Genomic DNA, 18873 nt, shown 5'->3' on the forward strand with positions numbered 1-18873 from the left:
GGAAAGGTCATCGCTGTGTGTATGAACTGGGTGTGCAGGCCGGAGAGAGAGGGTCTCATCTTCTTTGTGGGGACTCGGTGTCATCAGAGTAGTGTCACTGCCTTGAACAGATGTCACATGGTGTGGTCTTCAATCCCCTGTGCTGGCAGGGTTCTCATACAGCTCTGAGCTCTGGAAGGATCCTTAGGTCTGACTGCACAGGCTGTAGGAGACGTGGGAGAGGCCTGGGGCTTCCCTCCTGAGATCTGCAGTTGCTGTGTCGCCAGACGGACGCGGGGCGTTGTGCCCTCTCGAAGGCGAGGTGCTGTGATGCTGTGGCTGCCCCACCTGCTGGCAGCGAGGGTTTAGTCTCTGTTCAGTTATTAATCATGACTTCGAGCGGATGACCTGACTGTTCTGGGCCCGTGTTTTTTCCTTACAAAATGAAAGATTCCGTCAGAGTTTATAGACTCCAGTGTGGGTGAGTGAAGTGGACAAGGAAGAAGAAAAATGACAACAGGAATGAGGATAAATGACATCTGACCTGTGTGGCCTCCGCACGGGGGTGGGGGGGGTGGGGGGGGGTGGAGAATGGTGGGAACTGTGCAGTCTGAAGAACGCGCTTCCCGTCTAACAAGGGAACTGCTGTGCAGCTGAAAATCTGGGTTTTTGTGTGAAATATCCCAGATTTTAAATATAGATTCAGACGCATACTGCATAGGGTAAGCAAAACATAGTTTGGGCCAAGTCTGCCTGCGGATCACCAGTTTGCAACCCTTGGCCTGTGGTTTCCAACCAACTATAAAAATTCTCTGACGATTCACTCAGCGATGGTACTGTAATGTTGAGGAACAAAGAGAACTCATTTTTCCAAAAGGGCTCTGTTTGCAAATACTAGTACCATTTGTGGAGTGCTCATTAAAATACTTTATAATACATTTTGATTTTTATTTGTGTTTCTAAAGTGTTTCAATTTATATGCTCTATCATTTGACAAGCAAAAGAACGCTTATGACGTAAATACCATTTCTCTTTTCATTTTATGCATGAGATGGGTCAGGCCTGGAGAGGCTCTGTGATTTGCCACAGGTCATGCAGGTGGTTGGCGAGAGGTCGAGAGCTATACCCCAGGTCCGTGGGCTCCCAGACTCACGCACCCCTCGTTCTATCCCTTTGACCACACGCACTTTTCACCTGCCCTACCTGCCCGGCATGCCTTTCTCTGCCTTTACATTTCTGGTTCCTTCTCACCCTCCAGGTTGCGTTTCCTCCTTGGGAGACACCTCCCCTACCCTCTCCATGTCAAGCTGTCTTCTATGTCAGCTTCTGTTTATGTTCTTTATTTTTTTAAAAAAAAATTTAAATTTTTAATTATTATGAGTACATAACTGTTGTATGTCTTTATGGGGTACGTGTGATATTTTGACACAGGCATACAGTGTGACTTAATCAAATCGGGGTAATTGGGGCATCCATCACGTCAGGCATTTATCATTTCTTTGTGTTAGGAACATTCCAATTCCACTATTATAGTTTTTTTTTTTTTTTTTTTGGAAATGGAGTCTTGCTCTGTTGCCAGGGCTAGAGTGCAGTGGCGTCATCATAGCTCACTGCAACCTCAAACTCATGGGCTCAAGCCATCCTCCTGCCTCAGCCTCCTGAGTAGCTGGGACTAATTTTTTTTTTTTTCTATTTTTAGTAGAGACGGGGTCTTGCTCTTGCTCAGGCAGGTCTTGAACTCCTGAGCTCAAGTAATCCTCCCGCCTCAGAGTGCTAGGATCCCAGAGTGCTAGGATTACAGGCGTGAGCCACTGCACCCAGCCTCTGTTAGTTATTTTAAAGTATCTCTAACTTACTGTTGATCATAGTCACTTTGTTGTGCTGTCAAACATTGTTCATTCTATCTAACTAGATTTTTGTACCCATTAGCCACCCCCACTTTATCTCCTCCTCCCTGCCACCCTTCCCAGCCCTTGGTAACCATCATTCTACTCTCTGTCTTCATGAAATCATTTGTTTTTAATATTAGTTCCCACATATGAGTGAGAACACGTGAGGTATGTCTTTGTTTGCTTAGTTTATTTCACTTAACATAATGTCCTCCAGTTTCATCCGTGTTGTTACCGAGGGCAGGATTTCATTGTTTGTGGTTATATCATATTCCATGGTGTATATGTACGACACTTCCTTTATCTGTTCATTCGTTGACAGACACGGGTTGATTCCGAATCCTGTTTAGTTTCTTTGTGCTACTCACCACCCTTTGTAATTAACCTGATTGTTTGTTTTGCAACATGTACATACTTTTTTTGGTCACTCTTCCCGACTTGCGTGTAAGCACAGTGAGGGCAAGACCTTTATGTATTTTGTTTCATGTTTTATCTGGTTTCTAACGAGGGAAGGACTGGCTCATAGTAGGTGCTCAGTGAAGTCGTGGAGTCCGTGTGTATCTGTGTGTGGGGAGTGGGTTGCCAACCAAGTGCTCGTGTTTGGACGTGGGTGGATGGAAGGGCTGGGGAGAAGGAAGTCCGACTGTAATTTGGTACAGTAGCTTTTCTCATGGCTTTGGCTCTCTGCTTTTCCTAAGCTTTCCGTTCCCTGTTGAGCACGCTGCCATTCTTCCCAGGTACCCAAAGCTGGGAGCATACCCCTGGCTACGGAAGTTCTCAAAAGCATAGCGGCTCCTCCGGCCCTGGAGAAGAAGCCACAGGTGGCCTACAGGACAGAGATCATCGGAGGGGTGGTGGTCCACACACCCATCAACCAGGTGCAGGGCCTGGCTGGGGCTGCCGGGGAGCGGGAGGGTGTGGAGGTGGCCGTGGTGTGCCAGTGGTGTGCACAGGAGACTGGGCAGGGAGGTGGCTGGGGGGAGTCGGGGAGCTAGTGCAGGTGGGCTGATCAGGAGAACACAGGGCAGGGGTGGGGCTGAGTCACGGCGGTGCAGAAATTGTAGCAGATGCAGGAGATGAGCACTTGTAAAACCCGTGGGAAACAGGCCCAAGCAAGGCACGAGAGGCTGGAAATAAGCCCGGTGTCCCTGCTCCCATCTGGGTGGTTGCCCCTTCTCCTGCTTTGCATTCTCTGCCCTTCCCGTTGTCCGGGGTCTGCCCACCCTCCCTGAGCCTTGTCTGGGAAAGCACCTGTATCGTGCCCGGCGGGAGCAAAGGAGGTCGATTTTCCTGTTTATTTCTTCTTTGACATGGTGGCAGAGAGGCAAGAGATTGTGGCGGAGGGAGGTGGCAGGGCTGCGGCTGCACGGAGGGGCGGAGGACGGTGCCAGCTGGACACTGTTTCCTTGCAGAACGGTGGGGACGGGCAGGAGGGGAGTGAGCCAGGCTCCCACGCCATCCTGCGGAGGTCCCAGAGCTACATCCCCACGTCGGGCAGCCGCGCCTCCACCGGGCCCCCGCTCATCAAGAGTGGCTACTGTGTGAAGCAGGGGAACGTGGTGAGTGTCAGCGCAGGGGCAGGACCGGGGTTCTGGGGGCTCCCGGGAGCCAGTGGGTGTGGATGGAGCAGAGGGGAGAGGAGATTGATAGGAGGAGCCTCCAGTTCCACCCCTGAGGTTTTGGGATCAACCACTCGCCCCCCCCCCCCCCCCTCCGTCTGAGGCACTGCCCCATGTGAAGAAGCCTTTGCCCTGCCGCCCCCTGGGAGCCTGACTTCCCTGGGGCCGGGTCCCCGTGAGCTGCGCGTTAGGACACCCTCCACAGGCTGGGGACCTCTCCCTGATGACCTGCTCTTTATGTTTCATTGCAGCGGAAGAGCTGGAAACGTCGCTTCTTTGCACTCGATGACTTTACCATCTGCTACTTCAAGTGTGAGCAGGTTCGTAGTAGCTTCAGGGCCCTTCGGACAGGCCGTGGAGGCTCTCGAATACACGCATACTCACCCATAGGAGGGCGCGTGAGTAGAGACATGGGCACACGCAGGCTTCAGAGGCACCTCTGTCTTGTCCCCATTCGTCCCATGTGTGCCTCTTTAGAGGGATGTTAAAATGTCCCCTCTGCAGTGACCTGCCGTGTGGTCAAAGGCATGGAGCATTTCCTTCTTAGATTTTCTTTTTCATTTGATGATGATTTTGAGACCAGGTGGCAGGGGCCTTGCTCATATGGTCTGGGATATGGTATTATGCGAACAGCTCATGTGTTTTTCTCCTCTTTCCCCCAGGACCGGGAACCGCTGCGCACTATATTTCTCAAGGACGTTCTCAAGACTCATGAATGTCTGGTCAAGTCTGGGTAATTGTCTCTGTTGTTTCTCTTATGATCAAAACCTCCATTTGTCCTCTTAGATCTCCACTTACTACCCTTCTGGAGCTCCGTGCAAGAATCTTCTTGCGAGAGCAAGGGACAGGAGCCTAACGATTGTGGCCGATCGCTGCATCCGGGCTGACCCGGGGACGAGGTCACACTGGGCAGACTTACCCTCGCCACATTGCCTTACTCTACCTCCTAAGGGGAGGAGCCTGCATAATAATTTCTGGTGGAGAAAGAGAAAGATTATAGAAACAAAGAAGGGAGTGGAGCTCAGATGCTTCTCAGGTGTGAGAATTACTCCAGGAGAACTGGGCCCTGGAGGACGGGCTGAGCCTTTGGGTCCCTGACTTCAGTGCTTGTGGTCAGGTCGCTGCTTGTGCCGGTGCCTCTTCCTGGAACTGGAGATGCCTTTCTCTTCCTTTCGACCCTGATGTCCCGTTAACACGAGGCTGATTCACACCATCTCTGTTACTGCCACTGGGCAGGAAGAGCAAGGATTTGCAATGTGTTCCTCTTTCCACTAGGAAAGGATTACCTTCCAAGTGCCACGGTGCCCAGGATGAGCTTGGGACTTGGCAAGGGATCTCCCAGATCCAACACAAAAACAGATGCCCCTAGAACTAACGTTCAGAGACCCCAAGGGTATTTGGGCATCTAGAAATCCCCTTTTTGGCACCAATCTGCAGTCTTTAGGGACTGTGTGTTTGGGTCCCTCCATCCTGTGGACGTACAAAATCAGGGAAGCTATTAGCAGCAGGCAGGGGAGTCTCATGAAGGCATGGGACAGTCTTGCATGAAAACAACGTGCTGTGTGACCCAAGACTCTACTGAGTCTTGCAAATGGCAATTGCTGAGCATAGAAGATTGGAGAGGTTCCCAGTGACAATTTATAATTCATGAAAGTGGCTATAGATATGGAAGTTCCAGAAGTGTCACCCCAGAGGTAGCAATGGGCAGAGGAAAGATAGGGCATGACTAGACCCTCGGGGATCTTTGGTTGTTCCTGACCCTGGAGGGCCCATGCAGATGTGAGACCACCTGGGCACGTGGGGGCAGCTTAGGAAACCAAGGTAGGGTTCACTCCTATGAGTGCCTCAAACGTTTCTTAAATCTCTAATTCTGCCAGAGTCTGAGTAAAAGAAATAAGGGAGTTAAGACCAGCAGGGAAGGAGGTCCCGAGGGCTCTGCAGCTCCTAGGCCCGTGAGACTGTTCGGCCTCTCCGGAACCCGGTGGGAGGGTCTAGGACATCTGGGTGATCAGTGAACACTTGTTCAATCGAGTTGAACTGAACCGAAAGGCACCAGGCAGCCCGAGAAGTAGATGTGAAAGCAGTGGGGATTTCCTACCTGCTTTGCTTTCACCTCCTCAGTAGCGGATTAGGTGGTTTTGCTGGATATGCATGAGTAGTTTGAAAGGTTAAAACATTTTAGCCAGAAAGAAGAGCCTTTTTTATTCAGAAACTCAGAAAGTAACAACAGTTGGTGAAATGTGTTTCCAGCGACTGTTCCGTGGCGGCGTTACACCAGACGCCTTATAGTTGACGGCACCCGGCCTGACAAAGGAGATCCCCTCGTCTCCATTCTACACTTGGGGTTACCCAGGCTCACAAAGTCTTTAAAACTTTCCCCAGACACCTTTCCCTAAAGTAGAGTCAGGATTCGGCCCAGGGCTGTCTGGGCGCAGTCGTCCTGTCCCCTTCCGTGTGGGTCATTAGTCTCATGCACCTCCTTAGCCCGGGTGCCCGTGGCACTGGCCACGCCCCTGCCATTTCCTTCCAGGTTTCCATTCATGAAGCCAATGATCCGTCCTGTGATCAGTCCTTTCTTGTAATTATTCTAATGCTTGCTGTATAACACAAACTCTAACATCCAGTGGTATAATCGTGCTTTCTTATGTTCTTTTATTGGGTAGGAATTAGATCTCTCAGTCCTTCTATATTCCCGGCAGTGACAAGATACATGCAGTAGGTGTTTAACACTGTGAAATAATTTTGGCTGATTTGAGGTTTGTCCCTGAGTACCAGTTACTTCTTGCCTTCTTCCTGGCAGGCGTCAGGATTTCTCTTCCACAGCCCACACCCAGGTGGAAGCACCTCACTGCGCCCACTTTCCTTTCCGCCTCTGCGGCGCCTTGTCTCCCAGCCCAGCACCGTGAAGCCAAGGGCAGGAACCGGGTGAAGCTGTGGGGTTGCTGCTTGGGCGGAGGAAGGTTTTGGAAGGGGAGAGCTGGCTCCCTTAGGAGGGGCACGCGACAGGGCACCAATTGAAAGCGTAGACTCTGGAGTCAGACCTGGGTTCAAATCTCCCACACCAAGGACAAGTCATTTAGACTCTCTGAGCCTGGGTTTCCTCGTCCATAAAATGGGGGACGTCTCCCGTGCCTCGCTGGGTGGTTGTGAAGATCGGATGAAATGACGTGCACAAAAGCCCTCAGAACACTGCTTCACACAAAAGCACTTCACATATCTCAGCCTCGAAAGAAAGAAGGGAGGAGGGAAAGAAAACTGTAGGAGGTGGGGGCAGGGGCGAGGGGTGGGCAGCAGAGGATGTTAGGCAGGAGGTTTTGCACAGAAAGGGGCTTTCTCTCGTTAGGACTGCTGGTGGTGGTGGGGAAGGTCCACCTGGGGCAAAGCTTCCTGAGACTGTCTAGGAAATGAGGCCAGAGGAGCCCCCTGGAGTGGAGGAGGGATGGCCTGAAACTGCCCCATCCCCCGTTTTTTTTTTTTTTTTTTACTGTGAAGGGCACTGGTGCTCTGACTTGGGACAAATCAGATCTTCAGTGTGTATCCCTGCATGCCCGGTAACTTTCTTTCTCTTTTTCTGTCTAGCGATCTTTTAATGAGGGACAACCTGTTTGAAATAATAACAAGTTCCAGGACCTTCTACGTACAGGTAAAACGCTCACTCGGAGAAGACCTTGGCGGTCCCTTTCTGCGAACGGCCGTGCCCTTGCCTTTGCTTTCTCTTTTCTTTCGCTTGCAGTTTCCAGGCAGTAAATTTAGCCCCCGATAGTCAGTCTGAGTCCCATTTTATTCTAAACAGGATGTTTGCCAAAAACTTCCCAACCATAAAATAGTAAGAGCAGGTTGCGCCGCTGTGCTGGGGAATGTGAGCTTGCACCAGCTGCTCTCGGTCGCTGGGCTCCAACTAAGCAGAGAAAAGGAGAACTGGTCAGTGATTTCACTTCTGCTTCGGAGGGTATTTATAAGTCCCGTCTGTGTGTGGACATCGCTGTGTGCGGAAAGACAGAAGCGCAGAGGGCCCAGCCCGGGCACCAGGTGCACAGCCCAGCTGCACAGAGAAAGCCATTGTTTGGGCTCTGATGGTTCACTTTCCAGAAGCTTCTCCGCTCCACCCACGGCTTTGGAGCTCTCCCAACTCCTTCTAAAGTCATAGGAGCTAGAGAGGCAGATTTCCAAGCAGGCCCTGGACTTTCAGGGCCGAGTCCTTAGCCAACCTGCGTAGCCGTCCCCAGAGCGTGCCTGGACCCACCGCGTCGCCCTGAGGCTGCCTTTCTGCAGTGAAACTGACGCGTTGTGTGTGGGTTTCAATGGGAGGCCTCCAAACTAAAGCTTTTCAGGGTTCCCACCTCCCCTTCTTCTCTGCCCCAGCTATGGCTCTACACTAAACACCCTCCCTTCCATAGGGGGCTGGCCTCCTTCCCCGTTTCTTGGTCAGCGGCTCCAGCTGTGGGTCCTTCCCCTGAGCCCAGCAGGCGCGCCAGCGACTTAGTCACTCCTTTGGACAAGCACAGGCCATCTGGGAAGAGACGGCCAAGGGGAGGCTTCGGAGCAAACTGGAGCTGTGGAAAGGAGTGCAGTGGGTGGGCATTAGACCTTCTTACTACTGGCACCGTTGCCATTCAGGGACGAAGTTTAACCTGTAGGTGCAACAAGAGTTTCTAGCGCTTGCATTCAGCAGATATTTGTAGAGTATCCTCAGAGTGCTGGGCATTTTGTCTCAGGCTGGGGACACCATGTTAAACAGGACAGATCTTGAACGAGAGAGAGAGAGAGAGAGAGAGAGAGAGAGACATTGTCAAGAACACCTGCCGTTATGATCGTGGGCTGGGGCGGAGGGGGAGGGTGGGGCAGAGGAAGCGCCAGGGGTGTTTGCAGGGCAGCGAGACTGTTGTGTATGATGCTGCGCTGGCGGGTGTGTGACATACAACTTCCCAGGACAAAGAGTCAGCCCTGTTATAAAAAGGGAGAAAAAAATTTTGGAGGTCAGGCGACTCCAGCGTGGAATGCAGAATGCGACAAAAGAATCTAAATGTATTACAAATCCTCCTATAAGGGGTTCGGGGAATACAAAACAAAAAGCAAACTAAGCAAAATGCCTTGATAAATGCTGCTGCCATTACAGTGAGTCCCTGTTGCCGGCAGAAGCAGGGCACCTCGCCCAGTGTGAGGGGATCGGGGGAGGCTTCCTGAGCAAAGATGCATCTAGGCTGAGTTAGCTGGGAGAAGAGGGGTCCAGGCAAAGGGAATAGCACCTTAAAAAAAAAAGACTAGAGATAAAAGGAGTGGAGAGTGTCTGGGAAGCTGGACAGCTGGGCCGGTGGGGCCGCGCAGACTGGTATGGCTTGTGGGAGAGCTTGCATTTTAGCCTGAGAGTTAGCACCTTAGCAGTTAAACCAGGGGAGTGGCCTGATAGGCTTTGCCTTTAAAATATACCACTTGGGCAAGCTATTCAGCTTTCAGAGCCCTGCGTTCCTCATCTGTAACATGGGGGGACTATCCTCTACCCCAGCCCTTTGAATGATGCGCTGTCTGCATCCGGCCCGGTACAGCGTGGAGGACAGATGAGAAAAGCCTAAGACAGGACGACAGACACCCATTGGAGGGCAGCTGTAATAATTTAGGTACAAGGTAAAGGAAACCTGAACTAGGGTGGATGGAGAAAAGTGAAAAATTTAAGAGAAATTAAACAGTCAGACTTCCTGGGACTTGAGAGTTGGTTGGATGAAGGCAGAGAGGAGAAGCAGGGACGATGTCCGGATGTTGGGGCCTGAGCCGCAGGGTGGCTGGTAGGGCCCGTCCTGTGTGGGGAGCACGGGAGGAGGAGCCACTGAGAGGAAAGGCAAGGTTAGCATGGGTGGTTCTGAGTTTGCGGTGCCTGCGGGACAGCAAAGGGGGCGTGTTGTGAAGACCATTGGCTACACACTGCTGGACACATTGGTGATACTAAATACAAATTTGTCCGGGGAGCGATTGTGCTGGCTAAGGATTCAAAGGAAAGAGAGTTTTGGCCTGAAGGTCGTGATTTGGGAAACACAAAACCCAACAAAAAAATGTTCAAAAGACATCCTCTCTGTGACTGTGTGCACCTTTGCCAGAAGATTCTCATCACCTCAGTCCTGCTTTGTCTCCTGCTCCCCACATTTCCAGGATAATAGAACACTGGCATCACCCGGGATAAATAAATGAGAGAATGGACAAATCTGCTTATAGCACTTAACTTACAAAGAATAGAAAAGTAAGAGTGTAGATTAAAAATCATTTGTTTATTAATTCATTTAAAAATAGTGATAAACTCATAAATTAAAAAAACGTACTTTATGAGTAATAACTATATTTCTAAAAAATAGCAAGAGTAGTAGTATTGTTTTCCTGTTTTTGCAAATCTCTTTAATGGCTGGCTTAATAGAAGGCAGCAGGATTCTCACAGAAGCTTCTGCATCCCCCTGTGGCCATGTGTTGTTTTGATCAGAGAATGTGGAGAAAATCTGGCCTCCCATAGAAATGTATTTGGAAAAAAAGAGAATATTTTAATAGCCTTTTTAGGTAATTGTGGATATTCTTAGATTGTATACCAAAACTTGACAAGTGGTAATTTCTTAATGTTTCAGTGCAATTTAGAATCCAAGACCGTATCAATAAACTTTCATACTCTTACACTAAACTCCAGTGGTCAATTTTGCACTTTAAATAGATGATTTTATCCGTGATGATTTTGTAACAGCATGCATTGGTCATGTGGAAAATAGTGGTCTCACTGAGTTATGCAGACTTTAGAAATGTTGACACAGTTTGTTATGTAATATAAAAAAAAATCACATTCATTAATAGCATCATCACTAATATCATTAGCAAATTCTTTTTTTTTTTCCAGCATATCATGGGGGTACAAAAGTTTAGGTTACGTATATTGCCCTTGCCCCCCCTCCCCCTCATTAGCAAATTCTTTAAGTATGGAAAGCTGTGAAGCTCATGGAGGCAGATAAAAGTTTTCTGAAATTCTAATTTTTGCTTTGAAAGCTCTAAATGATGATTTTTCCTTGACCTTACAGGCCCATATCATTCATTTTTGAGATAAAGTCTGCCAAATACCTAATCTTACTTAGTGTGTTTGATAGTTTGTGTGGCAGTCATTTGTTCCAAGTAAAAATCATGTTTCATGCAAAAGCTGAAAGAATATGACTACTCATACAGTTTGGTGCCAAGGTGCCAGCAGTTTTACCCACTGTGCCAAAGTGGTATTCTGACCTGCTTCCTAAGTTTATACTCAGTAAATCTGCTAGAAAGAGCTGTTCACCTTGGCTCTCTAGGAGCTAGATGAAGAAAACAACTCTTTGGACAGAAGAGAAAGACTTGGGCTGGCTTCTGACTACTAAGGTGTTAGTCATTTAACTTATATGCCACATTTATGTATAATTTGTACCCTGTGATCTCTCACCGTGTAATAGTCTTTTTCTGTTAATAAAAATGGACACTTAGATGTCCCAGGCATAGGGCCAAGCAACTTATCGGCAGCATATCACTTAATTCTCAGCAGTCTCTGAAGTCATCTGCACTTTACATGCAAGAAAATGAAGTCTCTGGAGGTCAATTACTTGTCCAAAATCATAAACCCAGTAAATGATGGAGCCAACTGGGAGGTACCAGGTGCTGAAGCAAGACTTGTTCACTTGTGTTATTTAAGAGCAACTTAGTCCAGAACCCCAGATTTAGAAGGCGTGGCCACAGACAACCTGATAAGTCTGTCTCTATCAGGGAAGACCAATTTGGGGTAACTGGGAGTCTTGGCACATGGATTGTGGTGACCAAGATCTAGGGTCTGGCAATAATCACATATCTTAGCAGGCAGAAAAGCAGTGGGCTTGACAACAGGTAGACGGTTCTCAGTTCTGGGTATGGGTTCAAAATGAGAGTTCAGTCCTTGGGCTGCAAGGCAAGCGGGAGTCACTATTTCCCCATTTTCCAGCCCCAGAGGGTCAGGAGTACTAGGTAGTTTATCAGGGGAAAGACTAGTTGTTGGAAATGAGAAAGGTAGTGCAAACTAGTCTTGGTAGCTTGGCATAAGCCCAATTGTCAGAACTAGGATGCTATGTCAGGACAAGAGTAGCAATAAGTGGACTCACAAGTGAGTTGCAAAGTATTGGGCTAGAACTCTTTGGATAATTGCCATTTAATTTAGACTACAAGGTGAACGATTACACTAGAACTGTGTAGGGTACAATCTGCACAATCATATGTGACAGGGCTGTGTCTAAAGATGGGATTGGTTCTTGGGAAGAGGGCAGAGGTAATCCTCTGTTGGGAAAGAAGGGCTGCAGAGCTTGGGAATAGAATTAAGGAGGAGCTGCCTAAACATTTTGGACAGGGGCAATGGCCATAGCCAGAGGTAGATATTGGAAGCCTTTTATTCATGGCCCCTATAATTCATTGTTTCAAACCACTGCATCTATTATAGTGCTGGGCACATAGCAGATACTCAATAAAAGCTCAGACTGTGGGCTGCAGTGACTCATTTTAATACCTCTTGTCTCTCTCACCTCAAAACCCCCCCTTAAGGACAGAAACCCTACTTTTTTTCTTAAGCCAACACCAGAAATAAGTGCACACACATAAGCACACTGGGAAGAGATGAAGGTATGAGCTTGTACTTCCCTTTTTGTTCTACTGCATTTTAAGCATATTTTAGTCTCTTAGTAATGTACCACAGGATGGGTGGACTTCGGCTGTTTTTCACCTCTTGTTCGTAAAGCTACCTTGTGATGTAGTTTTAAGATATTTTTGAGATGTTGATGAAAGCAGAGCATAGGCTTTCCATAAAAGATATATACTCATACCACTACTTTGGCCTACAGTGTTTGGAGTTCATTAAATTTTTGTTACCCATGCATTGCAGTTCTTTAAACTACTAATAGAAATTATAATTATCTCAATAAAATAATATCCTATTTCTTCCCATATGGAATGAATTGCAATACTTGCTTTTCTATTTATTTTAAAATAGGCCAGGTGTGGTGGCTCTCACCTGTAATCCCAGCACTTTGGGAAGTTGAGGTGGGAGGATTGCTTGAGGCCAGGAATTCAAGACCAGCCTGGGCAACATAGCAAGACCCTGTCTCTAGAGAAAAATTTAAAAATTAGCCAGGTGCATCTGTGATCCCAGCTACTCTGGAGGCTGAGGTGGGAGGATCACTTGAGGCCAGGAGTTGGAGGCTTTAGTGAGCTATGATCACGCCACTGCACTCCAGCCTGGGCGATAGAGTGAGACCCTGTTTCTAAAAGTAAATGAATAAATATATTTTTAAAAATAAAATAATGTTTATTAGAGGATAGCATTTATCTTCATGGCTCAGTTACTGCCTAGGTTATCTGACAGAAAAATGCCCTTAAGCGGGAATGAGAGAATTAGGGAGGAAACATACTAGCAAACAATTTCCATCTTTATTAATTACTAAATGTTTTAGGAAAGTGATTTAATTATTTTGCCTATCTTATTAGCAATGATTAAAAAAAATTATAATATTTAATTCTAGCAATATAAAAAAAATCTTATGGGTAAATGAAATCTATATTGTTTGAACCACAAATCTCTCTGGTCAGATGTAACAAAACCTGTAAAACAGTGTGTACTCTTTAATTTAGTAACTTCCTTGGGAGCTGAGGAATCCTAAATATGAAAAAAGCTTTTGCCCAAAGATATGAGTAGCAGCATTATTTATATAAGAGGAGAATTGGACACAATCTAAACGTATTTTAGATGATTGGATGAATAAACCATAGTATATCTACTTGGATCCTCTTAAAATGTTTATAAAGATATATGATAACATGGAAAAATACTTATTTACTGAACAAATGAAGATATAATGTGTCTTTTTATTTAGGAAAACAAAGAAAAATGACTAGCAAAAGGACTGTATTTGCTGTCAGTGGTTATCTTTAGGATTTTGTGAGGTTTTCAGGTGATTTTAGCTATTTTATTTTCAATATTTACTTTCTATAGTGTCCTTATTGAACCCTTATTACTGGCAAATGGGAAAAGGGGAAAAAAGTTAACAAATTGTATCAGGTAGTCAACCGGGAATGACAGTTTACGTTGTGATTCTTGCACTTGGGTCCCGAGATGTTAAATCAGGCGATTGTGAGTTTTCTATGATGCCGTGGCTTCTTGCTAAGACACTTAGGCTTATTGTGTGATGGTACCTGGAGAGGATGTGTGGTTGTGGGTGAGGTGCCACCTCAAAGCACAGTCAGGTAGGTGGCCCTGGCCTGTGGGGGTGGCATTTGACATGGTGGGAGGCATTTTGCCAGAGCAGAGGAAGGAATTCAGAAATGGTTTACCACCCCTGGAAACTGATTATTGGATGTTCCAGTCTGTTGAATGGAAATGTCACCTCTCCCACGTGACCTGGGAGACTGTTTCTTCCTCAGCTCACGTCTCTGTCCTTCCCTCTCTATTCCACCATGCCACTCCCAAGCCATCGTTTGTTTCCCTAGGAGGGCAACCTCTAATAAATGTTTTTCTCCTAATGGACAATTACCTCCATCGCATTCAAATTCAAAGTACCGCCCTCCCGTGCCCCCCCCCCAAATCTGTGATGTTACTTGATGTTACTTGATCCTGATAATTTGATCCTTGGAGGCAGGAATTATCTGCAGATTGAAGAAGAGGAAAGTGGAAAAAAGTCTCAGGGAGAGGGCAATGCGCATGTCTGTGATGGTGGAATTTAAGGCTTCATTTACTTCCCTTATATAATAAAAATTACAACAATAATATCCAGTATGTACAGACCCCCTTCTTTGTGTCAGACACTATTTAAACAGCTTTAATTAATTGAGCTCATTTAATTCTCTCAATAGTTATACTTGCAGAACGGGCCAGCCCTGACGTTAGTCCTTCTGGAAGGACCTTAGGGACCTTACCCTGATCTTTTGGACCTCGGATGGATTCATCTTTTTCTTGGGAAACCACCAGATTGTTAAATAACTGGGAAAAGTCAAGGGGACAGAGAGAGAGTGCAAGTGAATTTGCAGGCATAGCACATGTTGGAGAGGGGTTCGCCTTAAACTGTTACCCCGGCGAGTGTCTCCTGCCTGCATCTAACCAGGGAGGATTTGCTTTGGGGTGACAGGAAGGGGTACGGATGCAAGTTTGAGAATTTTTTTAACTGCTCATGTTTTATCCTGACGGAATGCAAAGAAAAGGAGTCATTTTGGGGACGGGGAATGTGAGGGGGAGATGTGGAAACTGGGGGCTGGCGTGTGGTGTTTGCAAACAGGTCTGCACATGCGCACAAATGCACGTTTGTGTATCTGGGTGGGACTATTAGCGGACGGTGCGGGGGGGTGGGCACAGAGGGAGGTGACAAATGTCCATTTCTGGAGGTCAGGGATTCAGTCTTGGTCCGGGTCTCTGTGCCTGGCACCTCATGCAGTCACATGAACTCGACCCCTGGGAAGTGGGAAGCACCGAGGAGGCCCCACCTGCAGCAGCCGGGCGGCTCCGTTTTCTTCCCCTTCTTTGCAGAGCTGCTGCTGCCCCCTTCTGGGGCTGGTAGGTTGTTTCTGGGGGAAAATAATACACTTTTTAAACTTCTTAGCTTTGTCCTACGTCTTGTTAAGCATGCAGCAACTCTCCAGGCCTGGCTAGAGAGGGTTGGGTAGCTTGTGCTTTGAGGAAAGCCCCGTTCTTGGAGATAACACATAGGATAATACGTATCTCGGAGGATCTGCAGACAGATTTGGTTTCCATGGGCTGGAATTGAAAGTGGCATGATTCTGTTCAGATAGTTACAGTGGAAAGACGTGACCACACTGGGAGTCGGGGGGAATCTCAACCAGCCATGGACCCTGAGCTCTGGCTTTCTGGGTCTCGTTTTCCTTTTCTGTATAACTGGGAGCGAGACCAGGTGAGTTGTTTTCTGGAGGGAGGGAGGGACTTCAGCAGGGCAGAGGGCTCTAAGCTCTCCCCGCCCCCACAGCCTGTGTCACCCTTGAGCGCAGCTCCACTTTGAATTGTTTTATTTATTGGGTGTCAGATCAAATACTGCAGGAAAAAAAATGTCCTCAGAAGTCTGAAAGCTCCCAGACTAGATGATTTCTGAGATCCCTTCCACCTCTAATGGTGTGATTTTTATGAAGTTACAATTGAGTCAGAGACTTGAAAGCTGAAATCATAGTGTCCAAAACATCTCTGTAAGTGCTGTGGATGTTTTGCAGGCGGACAGCCCAGAAGACATGCACAGCTGGATTAAGGAGATTGGGGCAGCTGTCCAGGCCCTCAAGTGCCACCCCAGAGTAAGTCATTTCCTTTCTGTTGCACAGTGTCAACTTAGAGATGAGTTCTCCTTGAGTAGGCATGTTTTATTTGGTGATGTAAGCAAGCAGCCTGGTCCCTAAATGCTGCCGAAGCCCAGGCTGTTTTGTTTTTCTCTTTCTACTAATTTGGGTACAAATTTTTGTTTTTCTTTTTTTGGTTGGTGGAGGAGGTGAGGCAGGGTTGGATAGAGAAATGGAATATGTGATACATCCCACAAGTCTCCCTGCCAGGCAGACCTTGACAAATCCGGGGTGAATGCCGCTGACTGTATTTGATTTTTGTAGACACGTGTTTCTGGACCTGTGAGGTGGTGATCCAGGGTGGGTGGGACTTTGGGATAAACACTGCCAGGAAAAGCCCCAACTTGCCTCTCTTTCTCTTCCCTTTATTGTAGGAAATGTCCTTTTCTAGATCCATTTCTTTGACTCGACCTGGAAGCTCCAGTCTCTCAGGGGGGCCCAACTCGTTCTTGTGCAGGGGGCGGCCACCGGTGGAGGAAAAGAAAACCCTCTGCAAAGCGCCCTCCGTGGCCTCCTCCTGGCAGCCCTGGACACCTGTTCCCCAGGCCCGGGAGAAGCTGCTTCCCGCCGAAGAGACTCCAGAGGACACTTTGTTCGTGCCTCGACTTGGGGAGAGCAACACTGCTGGGGCGCTGCCGCCTTCCCGGATAAGGCACAGATCAGAACCCCAGCACCCTAAGGAGAAGCCTTTTGTGTTCAACCTTGACGATGAAAACATACGGACCTCTGATGTGTGATGAAACATAGTGCCATGGGAGGGAGGGAGAGGACTCCAGAGACGGAGACTGTGACTCGGTTTCTCTCCTTGCTGGAGGACAGTCACGGGCCTTTATGTCATTCATATTCCTGTGGATGCTCTGTGGGAGGGAGGGGCCCATCTAGCTGGCCTCTTTTTTTTTTTTTTTTTTTGGTAATATCAATGCAGTGTATTTAATTTTGGGAAATCACTAGGTCAGACCTATAGGCAGACTCAGTGAAGAGTGTAGTCTCTACTCCATAAACAAGAGTATATAGTAAACTCTTGCTTGACTATTCCAGGGTCTTCCCGGTGAGGGGTTATTTTAGCAACTCTTCTCCAGAGGAGGCTGGGAGTCCAGTTTCACCCCGACCAAGATTTATTTCCTTGTCCTTGTTTTAGTTTCTTCATTTTGTTTTTGGTCCTGGCATAAATCCTGGCCCACTGATCTGGTTTAATCCTGTTCCTGTTTATCAACTGAGGCTTGCGAAGTGGGAGGGCTTGACCAGCATACATCACCACAGGGCCTGCAGGGCAGCCCTCAGTGTCTGCCAGGACAGGTGCGCCGGGGGACATATAGGGACCTCTTGTGAGGTATGGGGAATCATCCAGCTATACCAACAGCGCATCAGTGAGTTTTGGGAGTTACTCTTGTTCTCTTCTGGATGCTTTTGACCCCCAAAACTATAGATGTGGGTGACAGACCTGCCCACCCAGTTTCTGTGTCAGGCCCCAAGGGTGGGTTTATCAGTGTTAAATGTTATGACTATTGAGTACAGAACAGACATTTCCCTTGATATGGCATTATTTGGAATGCGTGGAGGGTTGATCAGTGATAATTCCCATGTGTGTTGGATCAATCTCTTTCAAAGTTTTAGATGAGCTTTAAAGTAGGTGCTGAAACGAGATGGATTCTAGTTCATCCAGCTAAGCTTTTGTGATCCATGTTTTCCAGACAGGAGAAAAGTTCTATTTTGGCAAAGACAGAGTATCTGGAATCCTTGCCTCACAGCTCCTTTTGAACAGGCCGGCATTAGGCTGAATTTAAGCACTGTGCGTTGTATGCCCTGGCAGACTCGCTTTCTTTTTACTCTTTGTGTTGCCCTCTGAGTGAAGCCTTCTATGCTTGCATGATCAAACCCTATAATATGATGAGGTTCCATGTACTCAATAGTGAAGAGATACAAAGATAATCTTGAGATATTTATATTTTTAATGAAGTAGAAACTGGGCATGGAAACATTGCTTTAGAGGTTACGAGTTGCTGGCTAGAGATGTTTCAGAAGAGCATAGAAGATTGTGTTTCCCACCCACATTTTGGGGCATATCTTCTTCCATTTGACAAGAAGTGTCCCTGGGAGAATTTGTCCATCCAATTTATGTGGCGAATTGCCACCAAGAACTAACTAGGTTCCCCTAAAGGAAGAGAGAACTTAGCTCATTTCTATCTTTAACTTTTATCAGGTAGATCAATTAATTATATTTTGAAAATAAAAATTAGTGACTAGGGGAAGAGACTAAGAGAAGCATTTTTACCTAAGTAAATCCCCGCCCCTTCTTATGTCCAAATCTAATGCAGAGGTGAAAACACTGGATGAGAACATCCTTAGTGACTTAAGAGGAATCATGTATCTTTAAGGCAGTGTAGTTTCCCTGAAGTCTGTGTCATGCTGAGAATTTTCTATGACTGCGCTGCATTGCAGCCGTCCTTCTCTTAAGTTTGGCCTGTTGGTTCTGGTATAAAAAAAGAAATCTACGACTGGGATCTTTCCTTCTCTCTTCTCCCCAACCCCCCTTCTATAAATTCTAGTGTACTTTGGTCCCCAGAAATCTATTTAAGAATTATTATTTATGAGTGATCGGGATTACAGCATACTTTAAGTAGCCTGCTTTCAAGAGGCGATTCCAAATTCTTATAGCTCCTAACCTCTGGTTTCCTCTTCAAATTTTCCCCAAGACAATTCTTTGGCTAGTCAAAGAAAGGGCCAAATATGTGATACAGAACTAATGAAAATAAATTAGGAACTTCTGAGATCTCTTCTGATCCGTAGTTAGACGCACTATCTATTGTGCAACTGGCCTGCACCCTGACATCTCTTTAAACGTTCCCAGACTCATGGAAAAGACTTCATCTTTTGGTGTTTAAATTGTGACAGTGTACCCATTTCTTGCTCTCTTTTATAAACTCTCTGCTAGATTACTACTGTTAATTGGCCATTGTAATAAGCTGATAGGTTTCTTATTCAGCAAGGTCTCTTTTGAGAATGTGTTAAATAAACACACTTATAATCCAGATTGTATTATCTTGATAAAGGGACAACAA

General features: G+C 47.0%; 1 protein-coding gene across 1 annotated transcript in view; it reads left to right on the forward strand.

Annotated features, from left to right (window-relative positions):
- Positions 1 to 17981, forward strand: part of PLEKHA2 (pleckstrin homology domain containing A2) — a 54960-nt gene extending 36979 nt beyond the window's left edge. The window contains exons 6-12 of the mRNA XM_069485282.1: positions 2606 to 2746; positions 3281 to 3427; positions 3739 to 3807; positions 4150 to 4220; positions 7067 to 7130; positions 15695 to 15772; positions 16189 to 17981. Coding sequence (XP_069341383.1) covers positions 2606 to 2746; positions 3281 to 3427; positions 3739 to 3807; positions 4150 to 4220; positions 7067 to 7130; positions 15695 to 15772; positions 16189 to 16551 — 933 coding nt within the window. The 3' untranslated portion in view covers positions 16552 to 17981. The remainder of the gene's footprint in view (positions 1 to 2605; positions 2747 to 3280; positions 3428 to 3738; positions 3808 to 4149; positions 4221 to 7066; positions 7131 to 15694; positions 15773 to 16188) is intronic.
- The last annotated feature ends 892 nt before the right edge of the window (positions 17982 to 18873 follow it).

The sequence above is a fragment of the Eulemur rufifrons genome, chromosome 12 (assembly GCF_041146395.1).
Source record: "Eulemur rufifrons isolate Redbay chromosome 12, OSU_ERuf_1, whole genome shotgun sequence".
NCBI lineage: Eukaryota > Metazoa > Chordata > Mammalia > Primates > Lemuridae > Eulemur > Eulemur rufifrons.